This window comes from Hetaerina americana, unplaced genomic scaffold (genome assembly GCF_022747635.1).
Source record: "Hetaerina americana unplaced genomic scaffold, ioHetAmer1.1.p SCAF_10, whole genome shotgun sequence".
Lineage (NCBI taxonomy): Eukaryota > Metazoa > Arthropoda > Insecta > Odonata > Calopterygidae > Hetaerina > Hetaerina americana.
The window spans coordinates 34739237-34764979 of record NW_027286070.1 but is presented as its reverse complement, the minus strand read 5'-3'; the positions used below and the strand labels follow the sequence as shown (position 1 = coordinate 34764979).

The 25743-nt window shown below is 41.3% G+C and overlaps 1 protein-coding gene across 8 annotated transcripts in view; it reads left to right on the top strand.

Annotated features, from left to right (window-relative positions):
* The first annotated feature begins 4648 nt into the window (after nt 1-4648).
* The window catches only part of kst (spectrin beta chain, non-erythrocytic 5 kst), a 218465-nt gene continuing 197370 nt past the window's right edge, over nt 4649-25743 (top strand). For all 8 annotated transcript variants that reach the window (XM_071598510.1, XM_071598512.1, XM_071598511.1 and 5 more), the window contains exon 1: nt 4649-5513. In XM_071598510.1, the coding sequence (XP_071454611.1) occupies nt 5423-5513 (91 nt within the window). In that variant the 5' untranslated portion in view covers nt 4649-5422. The remainder of the gene's footprint in view (nt 5514-25743) is intronic.

Genomic DNA, 25743 nt, shown 5'->3' with positions numbered 1-25743 from the left:
GCGTAACTACTTAATGGGTTAGGAATACTTTTGAGGAAGAGGTTTTAAGGACTAATTCGTTGCATTTGTGAGAGAGGAATTTGACTGGAGGGTTTGGCCAGATCAATGTTAGCTCCAATCCTAAAATAGGGATAGGCAGCCATATATAAGGACTATAGAATAACTGTCATTTCGCACGCAGCTGAAGTGGTACTCCGGATCATAAATAAGAGAATGGAGAGGAGAGCTAGTACCGACTTAAGGGACAATCAGCATGGGTTTAGAAAGGGGAGAGGCACGCGGGATGCCATAGCAGTAATGTGGTCAGTAATACAGTGGCTTTTAAAATACAATCAGGATGTATTTGTTTATTTTGTAGGTTTCGAGAAGGTTTGCTGATTCACCTACAGCTTCCCTAATTTGAACCCTACACCCCGGCCTCACTGGAAACCAGAGGCTATGAAGCAATCGGCTTGCCGAGTAACGTGTACATGTACCTCTGTCTCCGATTCTCCAACAAATACACTTTCATAATATACTATTTTTATTTGTTTATCGTTAGTGTAAATTACTTTCCACTCACATGCAGCCGTATAACAACTTATGTATAAGCGAATAATAATTAAACACAGCCAAACTGCTTGGCCTTTTATTAATAAGAGTAAATTGATTCTTCCATTCTAATCAATTATTAATAGTAATTAATATTTTCTTCTAGATGAGCCATTTCCAACCCATCTTTAATGTCCGAGGAGAAAGTTAGAGTTCCAATCAACTATTAACTGTAAATAGTATTTTCCTCTATAAAAGTTATTTACTACCAACCTTCGATGTTCGAGGAGAAATTTCCAGGAAAAAAATTCCATTCAAATGCATTGTATTGAACAAACCTGCGGTTTCATACTTAGAGAGTAGCTGGCGATCTGGAAGGACTTAAGTTAATATCCTGTTGCAGTTGTATGAATCAGTAAAACAAATTACTGGGAGAGAAGCTGGTTATCAGTCAATGCGTATGTTTGCTGCTTTCCTATGCCCCTCTCTCATATCCCTCTAGCCCACTAACCTGCGCGCTCACCCAACGGTCAAGGTTGCGAAATGACGCAATTCCAAGAGGGCGGCATTGTCGGGGGTACTTGACGCAACCTTTGAGGGATGGAGGCTTGCGATTTTCGTGCACCTGTTTCTCTTTCTCTCTCTCTCTCACTCTGTCCCTCTCTCCGGCTCTCTCTCATCTCGAAGGGAAGAAGGTTACCAATACAAATTTCCTGTCCGCCGCGCCCCACTGGCCACAAAAGGGGTTGACCGTTTCACGCATCACGCCGATTTACCTGGAGATGTCAATGACTGGCGACGTGGCGAGGGCTTCTCGCTGTTTCGGTTCGTAAAGCTGTCAATAACCTCAAGATGACGGAATGTCAGGTCTTAATGCATAGCGAGGCTGCTCCGACTGTCGACGAAATCATCGACGAATAATTCGTTTCGGCCATTTCTCCGCAAGGGACACTTGGTTTAAAGTTTTAACGGGGCGTACCTAGCTCTTAGTGATTTGGAACCAACAATCCGAAACCCAAGATACGCATGGATGATCTGGTGGATAAAGCGCCCTCGCATGTTGGGACTAAGTATTCTAATGCCACCATAGGAACTGAAATATTGTCGTTATTCATTATTTTCTCCATTATTACGGCAAAGCTATCATTCGCATCAGGAAGTAAAATACAATTACACTACGATCTCAATTCCTTTTTGTATTAGGAAACTGCTTCATTAATCAATCAAGGATGTAAATAAGTTATTAATGTACTCAATGATAAGTTTCAATATTAAGAGCCATATAATGTTTCCCTTGAGTAAAATATAATTATTTTTTATTTCTTGAGTAAATAGTACATGCATAAAATAGTATTTTATGTTACAATATCGGTGGTGCTCCTACAGATAATAGTAATATTTCAGATGAAATATGGAACATGAGGTAATTCACGAATACAGTATTCCAGATTATGAATTCATCGATGCAGGAGCAAATGAAAACTTTGGTGCCACCCACGGCAACTGAACCGTACTTAAGTGAAGAAATGAAAGCAGTGTGAATATTAACATGGAGTGAACGAATGAAGGGTAGGCAATAATCGATTCGTTCAGCCATTCTAGTCGGAAATCGTGACTCAGGGACAATGTGCGGATTTCAGGATTATACTATTTGAAAAAATCGTTCCATTTTTGTGTCGTGTCGATCAGCTAGCACCGCTGTCATGTCGTTTGATCAATCCCTAAAAGCGTGAGTTCCCCTATATAATTTCATTATCCCATTCATCATCTTTATGAAAATCTATTTTGATTCGTCCTACTCCAGTGCTTGTGTTAAACGTCTCGGCAGAGTTCTGCCGATTTCTTATTTATCGTTTAGCTTTTTCAGTTTTTTTTTGCATTCTCGTGAGATAAGATCGAGGACGTGCAACAAGTATTTGATGAGGCTGAATCTGGAATGTCGTCTGATATTCAAGGGAATGACGACGCTCTTAACCGGCGTTTGTGTATGCGTGACCAGTCTTTTGGGGCGGAGCTCACGAATCTTCGCCTGAGAATTGGCTCTGGGAGAGGGAAAAGAAAGCGAACATCTTTCTGCATGCTGTTTCAGCTTAAAGAAGAATAGTCGGAAAAGTGCCAGTGCCAGACGAATCATCCCTGGAGATTTTATTAATTTTATATCGGGAGATTTATTTAGGCAGTATTTTGGAGGACAGGGGGTATGGATTATGGGGACATTAGGAGAAGAAATGTGTCGGCGGAAGAAGCAGTTTCAAGAATGATAGCATTTATGACTGGCATACTAAGTAAATAGGTGAAGAAAAGCTAAGTAAAAACTTTAATAATCCTGCGCTTTCTTAAGCCCTGCGCAGTGTGGATGTGAAACCTGGTCTTTGAGGCAAGAAGATAAGCGTGGATTGGTGCCTTTTGAGATGTGAGTATGAAGAAGATTGTAGAAATATGCTAGACACAGGGAAAGGCAAACGCTGGATGGAAGAGTTGTTGCTGGAGGAAATTAATAAAAGGCTGAGAAATAGAATGAAGGACATACGAGTATTTATAGGCACCCGAATGTTGAAGGCAGTATTAGAAAGGTGCATGTTGGGTAATCCGGTTAGAGAAATAAATAGACGGCATGACAGTAAGTAGACATTTCGAAGAAATTGAGGTAATGTTGCACAAAATGAAGGAGTTTCGTGGCACACAGATACGAATAGTAGTTGTCTTTATGGACTGATTACTTGAATCTTTTTCAGATACGTTTATGTGAAATATATCTGAGGTTTAAAGAGAAATTTACCAAGCTGAGACCTAACTTGGTGTTCACAGGAGCCTTGTAAAGTATGTATCGCATATCAGCATGGGAAACCAGAACTGGCAAAACAAATCCTAAATGAAGATAGATAAATGGAGATAAAATTGAGATATTTAAATTCCTACGCGCGTTTTCATTATTATTTCTTCGCATGCTGTGACTTTATACTGTGATGTAATCTTAACACATATCACTCATTATTTAGTTCATAAGGTTAGAGCTTCAGCGTTTTCGGTTTTTTTCGTCTTTCTCGATGCTTAAGCGTAGACCCGAAATTGAAACCTTACCTAATGTGTGTTTAGTGTGCGGGAAGCAAGAAAATTAGCATTATTTTTTAAATGTGATAAACTCTGAGTTTAGTGAGAATTAAAACTTCGTACCGAACCCTTGAAGTTTTAATTATATAGTTAGCTTTTCGGCGATCGTTGGGTTCCCTTCATGTAAATTACATTGATTAATGAAAGGATTATCCATTACAATCTACCTTGCTAGCCATTGTATTTGCTACACCCTGACTGATATCGACCTGCAATCGCTATAAATAAGAGTTCGAACTCTTGATCGGCAATCGCGTAATTATACTGTATTACCTACTAACATAACTTCATTCATACTTCACTATTACAATATACTTTTAACCGCAAGATACGGCATTCTGTAAATTTAGCTTAACTGGCGGGTTTTCGTCGCTGTCATTGTATGACCATCGACTCCGCGCCTATCAATCGTTTGATTCTGTGTTCAAATCACAGCGTGTCGGTTTTTTTTCTTTCCCCGTCAGTTATAGTTAACGAAATATCCCGAACTACAGGGTTATGCGGTGGGTGATTGGTGCGTACGATGCGCATCGGGGAGGGTAAAAAAGAAGGGGTTCTTGCACCCAACGCTACGCGAGTAGCCGTGCTCTCCGGGTTCAATGGGAATATCCTTTCCAACCGAAAGAGGCATGCCAGCCAGGTTCGGCATTCATTCTTTTACCCGGCGGGAGAGAGAGAGAGAGAAGGAACGACTCCCCTACGCGCCGCCATGGCGGAGGGCGCGGGGGAGTGAAAGGGAGGAGGGTGTGGGGGGACGGAGCGAGAGAGGTCGAGAGCGAGAGGAGGTAGGTGGCTGGTTGGGTGCGGGAGAGGGGAAGGGCGGGGAGTGGCCCACCCCCTCCTTCTCCGACCCATTCCGCTTGGTTTGTGTCCGTGCGTTCGCTAGGCCAGGGGGGTGAGGGGTAGAGGGATTCTCTCTGAAGACGCGATAGCAGCGCCGCTCTTACCATAGTCGCCGCTCTTTCCCAGTGGCTCCGTCAGTCACCTTAGAGGAGCTGTGCCGTTCCGTTGTACGGTTGAAGTCGATCGGTTTTTCTGTTTTTGTTACGTTTCGCCGTCCCGAACTCGCATATGTTCTTGTGTGCGTGAAATACCGCAGCTTAAAACTCCAAGGTGGTTTTTTCTCTATTTTTCTTCTGGGAATCGGAGACTTTTGATGCAGTTGATGTCACCACACGTAAGGCCGCCGTCGAACTTGAAAATGTACGCGTAGCTGACCGTTTCCGTGGCGCAACGTGAACCGTGAAGTGTGTGTTCTTTCCCTTTCTCTCTCTCACTCATCTCTTCCTTTGACGTATCTCCTTTTCCTCCTCGGAGCCTCCACTCGTGACGGCATTCCACCCGGCCGCCACCGCCGTCGGCGACAAGGCGAAAGACGGCGAAGTCCGCCTCGAACAAATGTTACCGCGGGTGTGTTCCATGTGTGTTCCGTGTGGTTGATTCCGTGTTTTTCCCACTCTCCGTCGTTCGGGATCGCGCTGGAGAGGTTCCGCGTTGCCCGTCGAGAATCTTCGTGCGGTTTCCACCTCCCAACTCTGTCGCCGCCAGTTCCTTGCTCCACCGAAACGGTGAAGGAGGGAGAGAGAGAGAGGTGTTGACGGCGTGCTTTTGAAGCCCATGTTGGCTCCATGTGACCCTAACCCCCCTCCGACTTTCGATTGGGAAGAGAGAGGGAGAAAAGAGGAGCTGTGTGGATAGAAGATTCGCACGCGTATTTGAAGAGGAGGAGGGCGGAGGAGAGTGGTAGTGTTGAGTGTGATTGAGTGTGTCTAATCCGGTTATGAGTCGAAGGACGCGTGATTACAGGGTCCCCTATGAGGCGCCTCCCCCCAGGTACACGGACGTCCCAGCCACTGCTACCATCGCATACGGTGAGTCTCCGACACATGCCGTGCCCTTCAGGGCCATCCGGCTGCCACCTCCTTTAGCCTGACTCGGCTCTCGAGTTATCTGACAACATTCTTTTTGACTTGCGGCTTCACCAACCCGTCCGAAAATATTTGCCCCAGTTGACCGTGGGAACTTGTAGGAAAAACCTTCGATGCTATTTTTAATTTCCATTGTCCAATTGAAAGGGAAAAGAATCTACAATAACGGTTTCCACGTTCATTCTTCACCGTTATCGGTTCGTTTAATTGAGACAGGCGACTATGGAAGTACCAGATTAGAAGCATGCTGTAGAGCAACTTATTAATTCATTTTCTATTAATCTGTTTTATTTGGCAGACATAATGCTTGATTCTATGATAGTGTATCGTTGTGAACAACACCACAGGATTCAGCCAGTATATTTTCCAGCGTATCCCTATGAATGGCAGGGTTCACATGCGCAATACTGCCCTGGGTTTCAGGAAAAATGGCATCTTGGTGGGGTAAATTTTCTTAATCTTTTCAGGTACTGGGCCGAACTCCGAGAGAAGCGTTCTTATTGGTCGTAATGTTTTGAATTAGTCTCTTTATGCAAGCGCGCCGAATTTTTCAACTCTTAGGTTTTCCATCTTTTCTCCAATAATATTTTCAATGGAACATTTTGCGATTTCCATAGCAATTTCAGAATTGTTCGTGGTTTGCGGTAGTCCGAATAATTAGGAGATATTAGGAATGAATAATAATTAATAACATGTAATGTGATGTATTTGATTAAATTGTACCGTAAACCAATCCAACGGAAATGCACTACTTATTCGATTCGTTTCGCATACGCTCAGCTCGTGCCTGGATTTTAACTTGCAGTCGCGCGCGAGAGATCGTGTTGCGCATCAGATTGATATGTATTAATGGTATATTTAACTTCATTTACGAAATAGAGCTGAACGTAACTGGTGCTGTTTTACATCCTGGTTTTCGGAACCTGTAAACTGAATCATTCAGAATATTTTTTTAAATTTACCTCTCCCCTGTTGTATTGAAAATTAGCCCTGCGGATGATCAAATTGTCCTGCGGCCTCTTAGAATTTCCTGCCGCCATTATATTTTTAAATTAGTTATTCGTGGTATCATCGAGTATCTGTTGTTTCCCGGATTTTTCTCACCTGAGAGTTATTAGACGTAAAGCAAGAAGGTTGGGGTGTGAATGACGTTGAAAGTGTATAGCTTTAAATAATATTCCGGAATGCTGGTTTAAGATTATCAGTTTCAGTTGAAATAAGAATGCACGCTGTTCAACTTAAGATGACAATTTTTTCAACGTTTAATATAACTTTTAGTCAAATACTGTTGCAGATGCGCATGCTTTGTTTTGAGATGTATTGCATCATTTTGGGACAGGGTGGAGAGGAGCAGATATTTTCAAAAACACGCGTTCAAATTGCCTCGTTTTCGATTCATTCGCGCATGAGAACAATAGACGCCGACAACCTTGCCAAGCGCCCGCCTTGACGAAGACCAGAGCCCCCCCATGCTTACGATAAGAGAGTTTCAGCTGTTAGAAAATAATAATCTAGCACAGGATTTCTTTGACATTCATTTATAAATGCAGTGATAGAGAATGTGTTTGCGAGAAGGTAATCGCGCGCATAGCTTTGTAGAAATACGAATTGGATTTGCCGTACCAGGATTTTATCCTATGCGTCTGCAGACAATTTCGTGACCAAAATTAGGATTATATTTTCTACTATTGTGGTGAATATTTCCAAAACCTAGGGTCATTAATGAATGTTATTATCTTTAGAACCACTGGTTATCTAAGGGCCAAATGTATTGGTTTAATTGTTAAAGCTGAATTGACTGCAAAAAATTATCCCCCGTGATGGAATGTGTTCAAGTGAGAATGAAGCTTTTCCGTCATTTTGTGTCGTAACAATTTGAAGATTTCATGATGAAGTATTGCTGATTGCTTTCTAATTAAATGCAACATTATGAACGTTAAAGTGTCCATTCAGGATGAGTTCAATGAGTATTCTAATAGTTTTACTCAGTATTTGTCGAACCTCAGACGGTAGTAGAACAATTTGTGTTAAGCTGAGGTGTCCAGATATTATTTTAAATCTGTTTTCTAAATTCTAAAGTATGTATCTAAAGGTGATTTTTTTAGTTTGGTGTTGATCTTTTCCAAGAAAAAGTCATTTCCAGATCTGCCATACGTTTTTGATTGTTTGAAAATATATAGGAAAGGGTTCAGATTTTGTATAATTTCAATTGCCTATACACATTACTAAGGAGTTGGGTTTCATTTTGATAAACACCTTAGAGTATAATGTTAACTATGTACTTCATCTTTTCGAATATTGTGTTTGAATAGTTCTCCAAGAGTTTGACCTTATTTGGGTTGGTTATGCTTACCAACTAGCAGAAAGTTTCATGGATGAGCATAATTTTGTCTAGTTTTTGGTTCTATTCCTGAATTTGAATATCAATGAATTTAATAATATCAGCTACCGCATGCTAAGGTTGACAATTTGGGGTGTATGCTTAATGCTATTAGCATTATTCTATTCCATCGAATAAGATGGAAAACGCAAAATCCACACTGAATCGGGTCGCAATTCCATGCGGTGGCCTGTTGGTAAATGTATATATTCAAATGATTAATTCATTTTTAAGTACCCCTGTAGTGGATGAGAGGGTAGTGTATTAATGTGAGATCTCATACAAGGGTGGTGTGAAAAGTTTCCGACCTCAGAAATTCCGACCTCGAAAATTTCAGAAAAAAATGACTTGTATCTTTGTTAGGTTGGAAACTTTTCAGACCACCCTCGTGTATGTAAGTACTATCCATTTGTCTTTTCTTGTCGTGCGCTGAAAATCTGTCTGAATTTTGAAACACCTTCCTCAACTGACCCTACCACACGTAATATTCCCGTTAAGGCTTCTCAGTTTTTTGGATTTTCAGGACGGTGTAATGTACTGGAAAATTTTTGAATTACCGGCGGCGTGAATAATGGCAAAGTCGCGGCCATTGAGTCCTGCGGCGAATAAGATTGGCTAATAGGCAGACGGAGAGGCAATTAGAGCGGGATTTTCACAAGACTCGTTTGCTTGGTCGGATATCCGGCGAGTGCATACGCGCATCCGGTAATGGGTTCGAGCATCGGGAAGTCCCCTTTTGTCTCCGCTTTTATCTCGGGGCGGACTTGTTTCGGTTCGGGTGAGCGAGGGAGCAGGTGAACAGTGAGCGCATCCAACGAGCCGTGCGGAACGGTCTGGGATTCTGGCAATCTCCTAAAAATGTCATGTGAGTGACGATCCTGTTTATTTTTCGTCGGTGATGTCAAGCCGATATTTCCCTCGGTTTGGAATGCCTGAGCTGTTATTCGCCGACGAGTCGAGCTGAAATTGCATTTTGTGTATTCATTCCATGGATTCTTTTGCGTGTCTTATCTGTATCGTGGGGTTCCAAGTTCGCTATCGTGCTCTGCGTCTGCGCAGAACTGCAGCGAAAGCATTTCACTCAGGACTAGATAAGTTAGTTTCAATCTGAGATAGGACGACGCCTTCGTCATGAAACGGGTTTTTGTGATACAAGTGACGCAATGATAGGAAAGTTTTAACTTCACATCGAAAATGAAGGCATGAATTCATCCAGAACTCCTAATTTAATAACCTGATTGACGTGGTATATTACATGATATGGGTTCACACGTCATTGGGATACGTATTTTAAAAATAATTTACATTGGCATTTATTATAACAATGGCCTTTAATTGTATCGTGGCAAAAATTGTTGTATATGACTAATTGAGAATAGAATTGAATTTGATGTAGGCACCCAAGAGCATGGAAAGTTTATAGAATTCTGGTAGCAATTATTTTTCGGTTAAAATATTGTAATGCATGTGTAAAATATTTTTTCCATGAAATCGAGGAAACTTGTGTAATTAGTGATTTGTGGTTTTAATTTTAGCGCAAGAGGTCGCAGAACGTATCGTCGAAACCAAAATATATTTGCTGTTGTGCTGATAAAAAGATTTTTCGCGGAATTAACTTTTCGGACGAGTTGTACGTGTCTAGAGATCTTTGATAACTTCCTGGAGGTTGTCGTTTCATCCAGTGGGCGAGGTGTGGTTAGAATCCGGCCAGCATGACGATCGTGCGAGTATCTGTCACCGTTGTTTTGATAAGGGGTGGCAAGGACGTGCGGGAATGTGTGGAGCCTGCCATACAGTAATTTTTTCTTCATATTTTTCCGTAGAGTCACGTCTTCATCATATTCGTTTGCAACGGCTTCTTCTCTCATACAGCTGCTCAGGCCCACACTTCCTTGAATTGAATTGTGGAGGAATGGCGATAAAATGAATGGTTAGCTGCATGAGGTCAGATTGAGGTTTGTCGAAAATCAACCCCGGATCCTCAGTTATTAGCGAAAAATTTTATATTTGATGGCGGCAGATTTCTTTTGAAACGTGCAAAATATGATTGACAGAATATACGTATCAATAAATATTAGATTTGATATTCTTTTAGGAAGGCGCTTTTTCATCCGAGGACATTTTTTGGGTATTCCGCTTCACTTAAATGTTAAAAAAATGGAAATAACTTCAATGAAAAGCCTTTCCAAACGACTCCTAGCCACTTGTCACCTCAGATTAACGTTTACCGCCTGTGACAGCTAGACGGTGGCAGGAGTCGCTGTGAACGCTTTTCCAGCAATATTCTTCGGAATGGAAGACCTCCCTCTCGTTGATAACTCGCATCTTCGCGACGATTCTTCTTTTATGGCCTCCGAGATAAGATATTAAGCATCCACTTAAGCTCCTAGTGGCATTCGGCTCTTGTTCATGCGTATTTCGTGTGTACCATTTTCGTTCAGAAATTTCCATAAAGCTTTCCCACACAGAACCCGGGACCCTCCGGTCAGCAGTCCAACGCTCTACCCACTGGACTACCGTGACCCCTATATATATATATATATATATATATATATATATATATATATATGTATATATATATATAGGACTCTCCGAAAACGTGTTCCTTCACGCAATCTATTTGTTTATGTGAACTGTGTGCTTGACTAATCCGATTATTCTGTTGCCCAAGCCATACACTGACGCTCCTTTTTTTTCAACACGTCCATTCGTTTCCGAGTGCATCTTCTTTCTTGAGTTGGCTTTGCGTGATTCAGGCGACCCCTTGCGTCTTTCGTTTAGATGGTGCTCAATATTTCCCGCGAGAGGGCGTGCGAATCAATGGTCTCACGTGTATGTAGCGTATCCCTCGATGGAATTTGACCCCTATCGGCGAACTGCGGTCGGGGATATCTTTTCGCAGCCAGTCTTTCATGTTACGTACGGACGCGGGGCGATGCACCCGCCCACTCCACGCCTCCCTCTTGATGGGCGTAACGCGACACGGGGGCACGGCACCATCCGAAGCACGCGAGGTTTTCGATACGGGTGGAACTTGATGAACGGGAAAGGGGGTTGATGGTGTCGGAGCAAGACTAATGGATGAGGCCGTGTGCCCCCCCCCCCCACGGTGGCGGGCCCGGTGGTGAGTGTCACGACGGCGATCATTGTTAAATGGATTCGGGTCCATCGTGTCCCTTCGCTCTTCTTTGAATCGATTAGCCGGGAAATATATACCCGAATCCTTGCCCATTCCCCGTGTTGTAGTTCTCCCTTCCACTTCTAGGTGAACCTTTCACCTCGCCCCGTGGAGGCAATCTGCAGTGTACATTCCATATATGGCCGTCACCCCGCATTTGTAACACTTTTACTCAAAATTCGCTGTATTCGAGATTCAGCTCGCTAATTCTTGCCTCATCACTGTCTGTACACACTAGGCAGTGAAGATGCAAATATTTACTGTGAAAAATCGCGAAATGGCGTCGTTCGGGTACTACAGTCATCACGACGAAGGAATTTGGGTTATAATGTGTGTAAATAGTGGTAAAATGAGATTAAAACGACGGGCGAAATAAATGTCGACAGTTTTGCATCTCCTTGAATTTAGGAAGCCTTAGGAAATACACCAAATGTCTTCGAAGAAGATATTTGATATACTTCCATCGTAATTGGTGAAAGATTCGGTCTACTACCAGGAGTTACCGTCGCGTCAGTTGTTCAGGTGGCTCAAGCCTCGCCCTCAGTGCTTGAGGCGAAGTGAAGACGAACCCGTTCGCTCTCAGGATGAATCCAGCGCCGGGGAAGAAATTAGTTACCCATACAATCGATGCTACCCCGCCTGAAGGTGACGTAAGCTTTCAATGATTTGGTAATCATTTTGGCGAGGTTTTGATATTAGAATCAAATTGAATTAAAGTTACGTTTTGTTTGGTACGCACTTCTTCCGAGGCTTGATCCCTAAAGAGTTAGATATTTTCATGTTCTCTGGGAAAATGAAGCTTCTATAGTGTATTAAAAAATTTTGCTCCAAACCAACAGAATTACCTTATTTATTGTCTACATAATTTCGATATCAACATAAAAATACTGTGTCTGGGAAAGGAATTATATGGTCAAATTTTAACGTCGTTTGGCCTTTCCTGCAGCTTGGCAAATCACTCCCGTTGTTGGTGGTACCACGATGGTTTTTATAACTTGAACAAGACTTCCTCCAAGGGTTGAATTCCTTTCCGTCCGCAAGACAGTTAAAAGTTGGAGTGAAGAAGCCCTATAAGGTACGTAATTTTTGCAGGACTTCCGTTTTTACTGTCTCATGGGTCTACTCCACGGCGTGCCAGCTTCAAGCACGGCCTATTACTCTTTGGGGCCCTTCATAATTATTTCATGTCAACTCAATGTCACTACTGTACACTTCCTCACGTTTTCCGTATGATGGAGGTGCTACGGTTTGTAATCGAGTTCCACTGTTAATTTTCCGAACGCCAATATACCGATCGGTGGGATCTAATACAAACCACAGATTGAATCACCCTGAGATGGTTCCACTTTTCACTGGTATTGGAATAATAGTAGTTATTAGGGCAGGCGATCGACAGCCGAAATGGTATTGCGCCATTAAAGAAATGGGATTAATTTTTAGGTGTTTGATTCTAAAAAGAGAAGTTGAAGGGTTTAGAGGAAAGAGTCGTTTGCACTAACATACTGCTGTCGGGTCCGAAATTTAACGTCCGCCTCCCCCGATTATAATTCGTCGCTATGGTGAGGTGCGTTTCGTATCATGACGTGTTTCTTTCAACCTCGGATGCATTCGGTGGTGAAAGGCTTCGAGAATTCATTGAATTTAGTTTTTACCATATCATTCCAGTTCAAATTAAGTATATGAACTTAACCCTGTGGGTTTGGCCATGAAATACTTTCAAATGAAGTACATGCATACTTAGTTAAAATTTGATAATCCAAAAATCCTTACTAAAGGTTTATCGCCTTGTTTTTGGCGTGCATAATATTAAGATATCTTCACGCAAAAGTGAGCCCAAAAACGCGGGGGTAGTTTCCCAGCCCGTGCGTGATTTGTGCGATTTCGGCAAATACCGAAGCAGAAAAATTTTTCTTTCAGAAAAAAGGATTAGTCTTCCGGGGAGTGGCATGCTCGAGGTAACGGGGGGGGGGGCAACGGAACATGATCCCATTTTCCCGTTCGAGTGACCGATTTCCTTAATCGCATTTTGCCTCGGTCGTTGGAGAATTTTGACGATCCTTTTTGGCGTTGCTCTAAATTTATTTTCCGTCATCACGTCTTACTTGTATCGTGATTTCGTGATGGTCCAGTACTTCTCTTAAGTAAGTGTCACAAATCCAGTTTTGTCTCTTGATCTCTTTTCAGAGTTCGAATTCTCTCATGCTCACGGAGAAGAAGTACTCCTTGCCTCAGCATTCAGCTTGAACGAGCGCAAAAACTAATAGTGTTCTCCATGTGAAGCATTTTGATTGATTGGAAACTTGAATAAAATGGTTAGAGGCATCACTTCGTGGAATGACTTAGTAAGTCGAAACCTAGGTCGTGCATGGTAAAATATGTGTGGAAGAACGAAGTATTTTCTTTTCTGATTGGAAAGTTATTGAATGAGTTTAGTAAATTTAGAGAATAATCTAGTCCTTTTCCAAAGGGCGTTTTATTTTCTATCTCGCATAAGTATTAGTTGCGTTTCTTCAAAATTTAAACCTAGACATTTTCCAATGGCTCTTCCCAATTGAATCTTGCTCATTGTAGCTAGTTAAACTTGTGCTTGTATGTAGACTTTTCTACGACCTGTGTCGAACAGGGTGTTAATGATTAGAAAAATATTGCGAGGCTTTTCCCGCCCTCCTAGCCAGGCTGAAAGGAATGCCGGGAGAATGCAAACACTGGACCTCGGGTGAAACAGGTTGCTGACCTCTTGACGGCGGCAGAAACTGCCTCTCTTAGTTCAGTTACGTAAGGCCCGCGAGGGGAGAGCTCTTTCCCAGCTATTTCCCCTTGTGATATAAGTGCGGTATTAAAGAGGCATGAAGTTACTTTTGCGCGGTCAAGGAGTTCGCTTCGCTGATGTGGTTTTTTTTACCATAATCAGTGGTTAGCTGTTTACGGAAGAACGATGGATTATTTAATCGACAATTTTTTAATGAGATTTCCAGGACTTTCGGGTGTTGATGTGGTCACATAATGTGTTAACGGTCGAAAAATCCTCCTCTTTATCGCCACATGCAGTGAAGGAGTTTGTGGTTCGGTTTGCACTTCATATACAGCCAATCGCACGGTCCAAGGAATCGGATTATTGGTCGTATTTTCAATCGCACAAGTTGAATCATCCATCGGAAACCACTCTAACCTCACCTCTTCTTTACCACGCATCCAATGCTTATGCTGTACAAAAAATTGATGCATACTCGGTGCGTTGAACATTTTATTACCACCGCGGGCGATTTCGTCAATTCGTGTCTTCGGCTTTCTCGGCCATGCCTCTCCGAAACGAACTTTGCTGGGCATGCCTCCAGCCGCTTCCCGAAGCATCGATACCTGTCGATGTGGCACGCGGATCAAGGTCCAAAAACGCAAGGGGGCGGGGGCGTTTGTGTTGGACCTGGCCATTCCGTCATCCTTTGGAACGAGCTGGCTCCGTCGGTATATCTTCGTCGTAATCCAAACATGGCCAGGAGGTAAGGGGCGATGTGTTGTACGGCGAGGGGGAGGAGGAGAGAATTTGGTGAGCGTACGTGACCGCTCTGACCGTGAGTGGCCAGTGCTTAGTGCTTCGGATTCGCCCAGTCTTGTCTTCGTCAAGCCGCCGCTGCGTCCTGAGGGATGAAGGGTCTGGCCGACCCACCAACCGACCGAGAGTCGTTAAAAGCAGAGGAGGCGGGTGGAGGAGGGGAAAGCGGGAATGCGACTGAGCGGGGGGAGGAAGGTAGGGAAGCTTAATAGGGTGTGGGAAGGGGGTTTTTGGTGCTGGGGAAGGGGCGGCAGAATGGACCTTTCGGGAGTTGGTGAATGCCGGGCGGCCGTCTAGCTTGGGAGATGAAGAGAGCCCGGTCGAGATGGCATGTAGTAGGAGGTATTTGCGGCCCCCCGGTGTGATTCAATTACATATTGCCTTATCAAGCTTCCACCAATGTATGTGTACGGAATTTGGGAACAGTAGACGTGCATAGAGGAGATATTATTCCCAAGAAATACTCAGGTGTGGTTAGGAGGGAAAATGAGGTGAAAGATTTTATGATATATGGCATATGTGGTTTATGGTACTGGATATTTTTTTCCGGAAAAGTCATTCATATAGACCAAGTCGTGAACATGAGCGCTAGAGCCACTACCTACCGTTTTCCTCTTCGTACTAAATGATTTTTGGGCTATCGGAAAAAACTGTGTTGCCTTATTTCAAACTAAATATGCATTAGCTTCATTATGGATTTCGGACTACTCTCAAGTGCAGCGTTAACCGTTTCGGATTTCCACGGATTATTTTATAACACATTTCAATCTCACTGTGAGTGCCAGGAATTTTGGGGAGGAAAAAATAGTTGAAACGATCAGAGGGAAGTTTAAATATTATGTATTTCGCACTAGAGGATTTTGAAAACGAAAAAATAAATATATGTTGAATTTATTTTGATAAAATTGAAAATTTATTTTGGGCGATACTGGGAAGGTGAGGTTTTAGAGGTTTTAAACCACCTCTGCTTCTACTGGAGTGTAATAGAAAAGTCATTCGATTAGGATGGAGCGCGAAGAGCAGCTATCCTAATTTCTCGCAAGTACGACCATTTCCCTTTAACTGAAAACACACAGGTATGATACGATTTGCTCACTTTTTCCGCTTATCCAGGCTGTTATCAGAATAATCATGCATCACACTTGTGTAAAAACGATTGCAATGGTCGGGTTTGACTGCAGTTTTAGATATTAACTTTATCCTGCTTGAATCAAACAGTTCTCTAAACTAGACTTTAATAAATTACTTAGTTTTATCCTGCTTATGCTGTGATCTTTTAGGAAAGTGGTTTTGTTTGGATGTCTCTTCCTCTTATTTTTACTGAGACATTACCTACCGATGTATTACGCGATTTAAATTATTTTATTGATTTTGGAAGGTATATTCTCGGATATTTTTATTATACTCATTTAGTGACTAATTCACGTATCAGTTTATGGTATATGGATTAAATGTCGATGTCTCAGGTTGGCTGTATTGACTATTGCTAAAAGAACACCTAATCCATCGAACCGATTAAGCTTTTTGGATTACGTGTTCTCCTCGGATGAATGATAAACTTTTCAAGTTTTGAAGGAGATATTTTCCGTGCGTGGAATGCCCACAATGTGGATTAGTTCAGAAGTTCATTTATCATAAAGAGACCTACTTTCAGTGCTAAACTGTTTGCAGGAATGGGAAATAGGTTAAGTTTGCCTGTTGCATTGTCATTGTAGAGCTTACGAATGAAGCTGTGAGGATATTCCTACTCGTATTATTTGGGTGATTTAGAGTGGAAACAGTGGAAAGGAAAAAAAACATGATAGCGACGGCTGTATCCGTTCGCGTGTTGATTCATTTGTCGTGAATACAAATACCTTCCCGTACGCTTCTTTTGTCTCTAAGTGGCCTATATGACCCTCTCCTCTAGTTCAACTCTCACTTCCATAAAGCTATATGGCCCGGATGAAGGTTTTCCTAATGTATACATTGACGAGTCTCGTATATGACTACATGTTACGCGTAGTCAGAAGACTCCAGAGTCTGGAGACTCGGCTCTCATCGGAAGGCCCGTTTTGTCACTCCCAACATTCCCTTTTCTTTATTGTAAAACATTCGCGGGCCTCTGTAACCCTAGTACATTAATAAAATTCACTAATCACTCTCCTACATGTTGCTCATTTTTCATTGTAATCATGGGCCTTATTAGGGCTTTGTTTTTCCTCACGGCTATCGGTTTTCTTTTCATGGTATTTATCTTAAGATTCCCAATTCTCCAACAATTAGATATAATATGTAACATTTTGCATTTTAATGCACATTTAACAGATGATTCCGTTTAAAGTTACTCTTGCGGCATCTTCCGTAGTTTCTCGGAATTTATGTAACATTTTGGTCATATTTCTGAGAGACTTCCCTATTATTACATCATCAAAAAATGTATTACCGCCTATGCTTCCTCAATTTAATTTAATGGCTCTTTTTTCCCCTCAATGTCGCTTTTTCTTCAATGAAGATGATGAATAAGTGTGGTGGCAGGATGACATTGACATTTTTACCGTACTCATTTCATTACCCTTAACTTTTATGCCACTCTAAAAAGCTGATATTATTTATATGATTTTATTTTAATCTCATTATCCACCTATTCTCTGCCCATTAAAGATCTAATCTTTTCATGGTTTCAAACAGAAGCTTCAAACTGGCTAGATGAAGGTCATTACTGAAACAATGAAGGCGAGGTTCAGTTGTCAGTTTATTACCCTAAAGCTTTCCATTATTACACTTAGCGTATAGCTAATATTACTTAAACGTATATTCGTTAATAAAAATATCAAACGAAATATATCTTTCTGAGTTCATTCTCCATTACATTTTTCTCAGCTGCCCATAACGTCTTATAAAACACTAATTTGAACTTAGAATTGTTTAATAGAAAATTAATTCGTTATTTAAGGACAATTGCAGATGTAGCATTGGGTAAATATTTGATGCGTGATTTTTATGCAACGAGCCAGAAATATAATTTTTATTCCCTATATCCAGTTAGTGTTTGGAATGCTTCAAATGAATAACTAAAATTTGAAATAAGCCGCATATAGTTTAAGATTTATACAAATGGTGTTAGTTTTTATTTTATTAAATGCAATCAGATAAAAAATTAATGGGAAATTGTCTCTCTTATAGGCGTAAGTGTTTTTATTTTGCAATGATAAACGCCTCTATCACTTGACTTTATTCCAGGATAATCCTCCTCCGGCCAATATAATTATAGTGGGTCACACCTTATCTTATATCGTGTGATCTTCGACTAAAATCGTGACTTCATTCTTCCTCTTTATCTATAGAGGAAATTTTCTATCGGGCTTATTTGACAGTTGATTGATATATTTGACTTATATTGATGTTTCAATTGACGAAGGATTACTAAGATCATTATACAATCTTCAGCTACCCTACCAAAAATCTCAGCCCTGAGAAAAAAATAAAAAAATTTTGTGAACGTTCTATGTAAATCAAATTGTGTGAAGAGGGAATTTTTACTGTTACATAGCTGTGACTTATGTAAACATTAAATTCCATTGAAATACGTACAAAATTGGAACTAAATTGCAGCATATATCATGGGAAGATGTAGTTGTCATCTGGTTCACCTCCTATTTCTGTATTTCTGCTCTTAAATTAGAGCAAGAGTAGAGATTTAGATCGAATGAATGAGTGTAGCTCGTTTTATTCATATTTTTTTTCCGGAGGAGGTAATTGAATGAATGAGCTTAATAAAGAGCATTAATAATATTTACTATTGGATCGCACCTCCATTTTATGGAGATGGGCATAGTACTTCAAAATATGTCTTTCATTGGCGTGGAATGACAAATTTTGAGTATTGAGTATTCAAATATTTTCCGTTTTAATTTCTACAGTGTATGATAATATTAATTTTATTGCATATCTAGATTCAGAAACCACTCCTTGACAACATAACATTTATAACCCTACGTATGGGTCGCGGTAGTCCATGGGGTAGAGCGTTGAACTACCGACCAGAGGGCCCAGATACGATTCCCGGGCAAGCCACTCTGGGCACCTGCAGCTCCACCCAAGCTATGTGATTTTTCGGATACAAGATCGTCCTGGGAAATCATAGCCGGCACAGGGAAAGGAACTGGCCCCCTTACCCTGATGTGTGAATTTCACTCGCCGTCGAACTTTGCCCTGGGTGAACTCTCTCACCTACCAAACTGACTTGTTGATGACTGTGTTTTTGTGTTTTTTATCCCTACGTATATCTTAGTAATGGTTCTGGTATCCTACCCACTGTTTCAAAGAATTTTTGTGTGAATTCAAAATTGGGCCTTAACACTCAAACGAACGGAGCAATTAATCTGGTTGTTCAATGAGGGTTAGGTGGCCTATCATATTTCCCCTTGTAGTGTGTAACCTGTTATCCAGAATCGGCATTTTAGAATATCGCAACATTTTCCTTGTTACGCTGCATTTCTTTGACCGCAAAGAAATCATTTCCTTGCGTGCGAGTTATGACTATGGACATCTTTAAGATTAGTTCTACTTAAATTCCCAGGTTATTTCGTGCAGCCGTGATGAAGTATATTCTAATGAGCTTCCAACACAAATTTGCGAAAATAGACGGATTTCGTTTGAAAATATATTTTTTTTAGTATTTATTTCACGTCGAGAGGAACTATAAAATTCAAGTATCTCAGAAGTTCGGTCGTCCCACGTATTTTATGTCGTATTCATTTTCTCAAGGTTGGGATCAATGTTTTCGTAGTTCATCCGATCGCAATCCCAGTATAACATCAACTATTTGTACAATGCTTTGCAGGAGTATGTTGAATCATGATAAGCTGTTGTACCGGTAGCCTCTCCATTAAATAAACGCCAGCAGGACCTACTTGTGGAATTCTTTTAAAATGAGTGTCCTTTTTCCATATATATTTGGGATTCTAAGTTACATATTTTAATGGGCTCATCGAATCTGCAATCGTATATCTTTTATTAGACTTCGGTCTTAAATTATGTCTAAATAAATACTCGCATAATAATTCAAATTGACCACTTCTTTCAATGTGACAGGGCATCATCAGAAACTTAATTTCCTTATTCCGTGAGATCAGTAGGCATACTATATATATATTTATGGGCATTCGAGCCAGTAGGCATATATATATATAAATAGGAAATTCGAGCATATATATATATTTATGCATTTATGCTCGAAAAATTCAGCGGAGAAATTCGATTACAATTTAGAGTGACATTAAAGGTTTTTGAATTTTGCGGAAAGAGAAACCTGGAGCTTTAGAGGGCGCCAAACAGCGTCTCCAGCTTCATGCGGCCAAGTCTGCGGTCGCTCATCTCCATGTGAACTCTGGGATCACTGCAGAAAAGGAAATGAGAGAGGGAAATGGCAGAAGTGCGGAGGGGATATGGAATGGAAGCAGAGAGCGTGGGGAGTTGTGGGGAGGCGAATGAGCCATTGCTGGTTGGCGGGGTTGAGGGAGGGAGAGTGAGTAAGTCGTTGGGTGGGTGGCTTAAGAGGGAAAGGGAGTGTGTGTGTATGTGTGTGTGCGAGAGAGAGGCTTCGGAGCGTCCATCCGCGGTGGACGGAGGAGTCGGCCTTCCCATCCTCCTCTTACATCATCTCCCGCAATGGCCGGCCGTTTGCGCGGGAGTTGAGGCGGCTGAAGGAGGAGGCGTGGATGTCTCCCGCCTCCCCTGCCGCCGTGAAACCGGTGTGGTGTGTACTCCGTGTGTCCAATACGCCCACCCATAGTATGAACATGAACAGATTCCTCTTGCAGGGTAGAAAACTCTCATTAGAATCGGTCATAATGATTAAAATCGGAAATCGCGATATAATTATGAGGGAGATGAATTTTACTTACAGTTAATTAAAAGTTTAAAGTTCCAATAGTTAAATTAAAAGATGATTTTAAAAATAATTCAGAAACTGAATACCATCGGGATATGCATTAATCCTTAGACAATATCTAATGAAATGTAAACTGCCAATCTGCTGTGTATTGCTGGCAAAATAAATGGCTAGACGTCCATTGGTTAATTAAGGCTAGGATGGGCCCTTAATTTGTATTGGCGAAACTAGCTCCCTGTTTAATTTAGGGTGTGGGATGTAATTTTTTTATTGACATTCAATTTTCTCGATTATACCGGTTGTTTCTTTTTTAAGCAGAAGTCTTCCTGGTTACGGTAAGATTTCATGGGCTCTAGCACTACCTGCTACTCTAATGCTAATCCCAGCCAATGAAACACAAAATATCCATAAATCCCATACTGCATATTACAACTCCTTCAGCTCAGTTGCTTTTATAAGCCAAGGAATTGTCATTGCAACTTATAGGTTGACTGCATGAACAGAAGTTTCGCCGAGCTATTTGCTTAACCCTGCAAGGAGGCATCTGAGAAGGAAATATCTGGTTAACGGACGAAATATTTTTATTCGTGTAGAATTTCTCGCATTGGTGATTCTTAATTTTCTGAAGAAAAGGTGTGATGGAAGTTTCCTTTTGTCTGAGCGTGATTCCCTATCGTAAACATTAGTCATGCGTGTGAATGAGCAATTATACTTGCATTGCCTCGTAGCTGGCAGTCAAGTGAGCGCATATTTGTATGGGAAAATACCATGCACATAAATCACCAGAAACCTACGTGATTTAGCCCGGTCCTGTGCTCAATGGTATTTCACTAAGTATGGAAATATTTCCTGATTTTTCTCAGTTAAAGTTTTTGTGTAACGTCGTCATGACAAACTGACTAGCGTATTATTGGAGGAGCTACGTTGGGAATCACTCCCGGAGCGGAGATCAAATTGCGGATTGGATTTCTTTCAGAATTTGGAAGGATATCTCTCGAGCTATGGAGTTGAAAGTGCATTATTAGCCCCATCGTACCAAGTTAGGAGGAATAAAGTAAATAAAATTATAGATTAAGCGCAGATAGATTGATTTAAGATATATTTTTTCCCACATGCTAAAAGGGATCAGAATAACGTCCGACCTCGCTAGGGAGTAAATGTATTTTGTTTGTAAAGTAGTATGTGGTGTGTGATCACCCCCTGCCACACACTCTAGCGGTGGATTGCAGGGTATTATGTAGTGTAATAATTGAAAACATTCCTGGACTCCATTTTACTGGCATTATAGCTACTCTGACAAAGAAGGAAATTTGAAGAGGACTGTTGATAACTTAACTGTAGGATACGGAGAAACAAAACAAGTTGAGAAAATGGTTTGCTGTTGAAAGCTATGCAATGTTTAAATGGGAAATTAAAACCTTAAAGTGGAGATTCGAATCTTTGTAAGTCTGTTCATAGATAAAGGAAAAAATAAGGGGCATTTGGTAGGCAGAATATATGGCTAATCACGACATGATTTTGAAAATGAATGATACGCACATTATAGGTAGACTAACAGCAAAATATGCGAACAATAGAATATATTTTACAATGAGAAGATAAAATATCAATGTAAATGGAGAGGTTTTTTTTACCCGTGGGTTCAAGACGTTGACTGGCTACTGTGAATGAAAGACGACAGAAAGTTATAGAATATATATAAATGATCCTGAATGATGATTTTAAAAGCACATGATGGAATGGGTCAAGAAAGTGATGAGTAAGTGTAGAAAGTAAACTGTATAATACAAAGAAAAACCAAGAAATTAATTTTTCGAAAATATTTGTATGCCTATTTAAGACCGTTGTGGAAGGCAAAGCGAATGCTTAAGAATGCAAAGGAACACCCCAGATGAGCAAATTTTGTATGTCGAGTGAGTGAGTGAGATCTTCATCAAATAAATTATAGGATTAATAACTTCTGACATTGAAGCGATCCCAAATTTTTCGTGTTGACTCTCGATTCACGCACTCGTATTTTGATCACGACTTGTGGGGGCTCATGGGGAGCGTTTTAGTATATTTCAAGGTCCCATGGTGGACACTTCACCCATCGGGTGGCGCCGTTAACTGTTAGTGGATCCCTGTGATGTTTGATGAGTAGGATAAATCCGACGCTGGGTTTCTCTCGACTCACCGTTGTGCCCACCTATCCCGATTGGAGTAGTGACCTCGGCTCTTAAGTGGTCTCTCGTAACAGGTATGACTTAATCGGATTGTATTCTGAAAAAATCATCTGGTATGGCTAAAGCGTTTTACAAGTGTGGTGGAAGGTAGAGGAAATGCGTTTGTGAATGTGCAGGTGGTGTTGGGATTTCTGCCATTTTCAGCGAAGTTCAGAATTGAGATGAATAGTAAAATAAAGGACATTTTGAACCAGGAAAACGAAGTAGAAAAATGAATGGGCACTGCCAGGGGCATGCAGCTGGCCGGCGGAGATCCTTTGTCAAACCGCAAGCCGTCGTAAGAGCGTGTGGCGGGGATTGTTAGGGCACTAGCAATGCATACAAATATGAATATGCACATGTATTTTGCTTATATGCATTAACATATGCCCACTTACACATCCACTTGCAGCTATCTGCATCATGCAATCTTGAGTTTTTTACAAATCTCTTGTATATGACTAAATAATAAATTTTACTTTGTAAATGAAAAGTGTTGGGATGCTTAGGTTCTATTTTTTTATGATATTGTATCGTGTGAGGGAAAAGCAATGACTTGAAGCTTTCTGACATACCTCCGTATCTTTCGTAGTTAAACTTGCTGGTCCAATCGGCTAATGTAATTTGGGGCCTCAGTGAGTATCTCGGTCGCAAGTAAACTTGGATGTTCTCTACGTATTTACGTTGGAGTGGAGGTGTATTCAACCTGCCATCAGCCATTCTGAAAACCATGTGAGTTTTATACAGGGATATGTAAAAGTTAGCTTTGGTTTCGTGTTGAGAGTGGCTAGCGAGTGAGCTGTGTTTGCTGGTGTGCGGAGGCCTGGGAGAGGTCTGGAAGTGGGATGGGGAGTGCGAAGAGCAGGAGGGCGGAGGGGAAGGCTTACGTGGGCGGGGCGGGAAAGTAGGGGAGGTGGCCGGTGCGGTAGGAATTCCTGGCCTTCAAGGAGGGCGAAGAGAGAGAGGGTGGGCAGGGAGAAGGCGAGGCCTGCCGTCCCTTCGTGGGTTGTGAGCGCTGCAAGAGATCCGCAGATGAGGGCGGGAAAGCGGGAGTTAACGGATTGCACTATTCGATTTGTTCATGCTCAGTGGCACTTCTGCTGCAGTATTGGGGCGGGAAGTGAATGGCAAGATACTGAGGGGTCGTGGCAAATGGTAGGAGTCGGTGGGGGTTGGAATGGCCGTCGATAATTTAGAGACTCCGAAGGACGGGAAGGCAATGGAGCCGGGATGTTTCTACTTCGGTATTTTTCCGTTGTGAAGTGATGGACGTCGATAGTGAAGATTTTGATATTCGAGGAGACTGACTCATAATGGATAATTGATATACAATAAGCCAACAACTTTGATGCAAAAGCAATTTAAGAATGTTTTCTCATTTCGTGATACTGTAAGTAAATGATTTTTGTTGAAAGTTGAATACTGAGAAAATGATTCCAATCATGTGTTTGTACTTGATTTTTGTTCGAGCCATTATTGTCAAGCAAGGCAGACGTCGGTCATTCGTTTCACACTTTCCTTATATTCTTGTACTACTATTCAGGTTGGTAGTAAGCAACCGAAGCTAAAGGAGCAATCCCTATGAAATGGATAATTTATTCAATGATTTAAGTAATAAATTTAATTAAAAGACTTGAATGCACGTCCTCGATGTTTTGCGAAGTTGACAGTGGGAAGACAATTTTTTTTTCATGTAGATGGCCGGCTAGCGTTTTACCAACGAAAATAAAGGACATGTGCGTTGTGGTAGTGATATTAATAAGTGTATGATTCTGGTTAACAGCTCTACTCAACAACACGGCATGTGGACGTGGTCAGAGAAAGAGGGTTTCTGTGAAGAGAATACCCGAGAATTTTTGAGGCTGAATTTAAATTTTCGGTCGTGGCCCCAGGGGGCGCGGTCGAGGTGCGCTTTCGCTGGGCGTGGTGGCATTTTGACGGGCTTTGAAATCCCGTTATCTAAAGCGTTCTTGCCGGAGCGCATTTGAGCATCGGTTTTCATAGGAACTTGCGTGAAGTTTCTTTCACATCTGTTTATCCCAGGGATGTTTTTCATGGATCAATCGTTCAGATGGCCTGGCTCATTCTAACTGAAGATCTTCAGCCCTCTATATAATTACGTATTCTATCGACATATACAGGTATTAATTCAGAGTGGATTGATTTTACATTCATTTGCTGATAATTTATTTACATATATATATATACATATAAACATATATATATATATATATATATATATATATATATATATATATATATATATATATATATATATATATATATATATATATATATATATATACATATAAACATACATATACGAGGGTCATCCGGAAAGTAGTACCCGTTCGTGAAATAGACACAAAAGTAAATATTAACAAACATAAAAAATTTTATTTGAAAGAGGATACTTTAAACTACTTCTCAACATAATCTCCAAGCAAATTAAGGCATTTGTCATAACGTGTGACAAGTTTCTGTATTCCTGCTGCATAGTCCTTCGCCGCCAGCTCATTGAGATACGCGAGGGACCCATCTTGCACAAATTTTTGCATAATGCAGATGGTGTTTAACAATTTCATGAACAATTGTTCGAGAAACATTGGGAAAATGCTCACAGATGTCATCAATTGTGACGCGCCGATCGTTCCTCACGAATTCGTCAACTGAGCTCACCAGTTGGTCTGTAATGACAGACGGTCTCCCCGAACGCTCATCGTCGTGTGTGTTCCCCCTCCCCATGTTGAAGTTGCGACACCACCGCCGAACAGACGACTCGTCCATTACATTGTCTCCATACACCTCCTTTAATTGGCGATGAATATCACATGGGCGAACGTTTCTTGCATTGAGGAATTTAATCACTGCCCTCACTTCACAACTGGCGGCGTTCTCAATTTTTTTAAACATTGTAAACAATCACAGAAACAACACAGGCAATGCTAGCGTCACGCAACTTGGCTCAGAGAAGGCAGACAAGCCA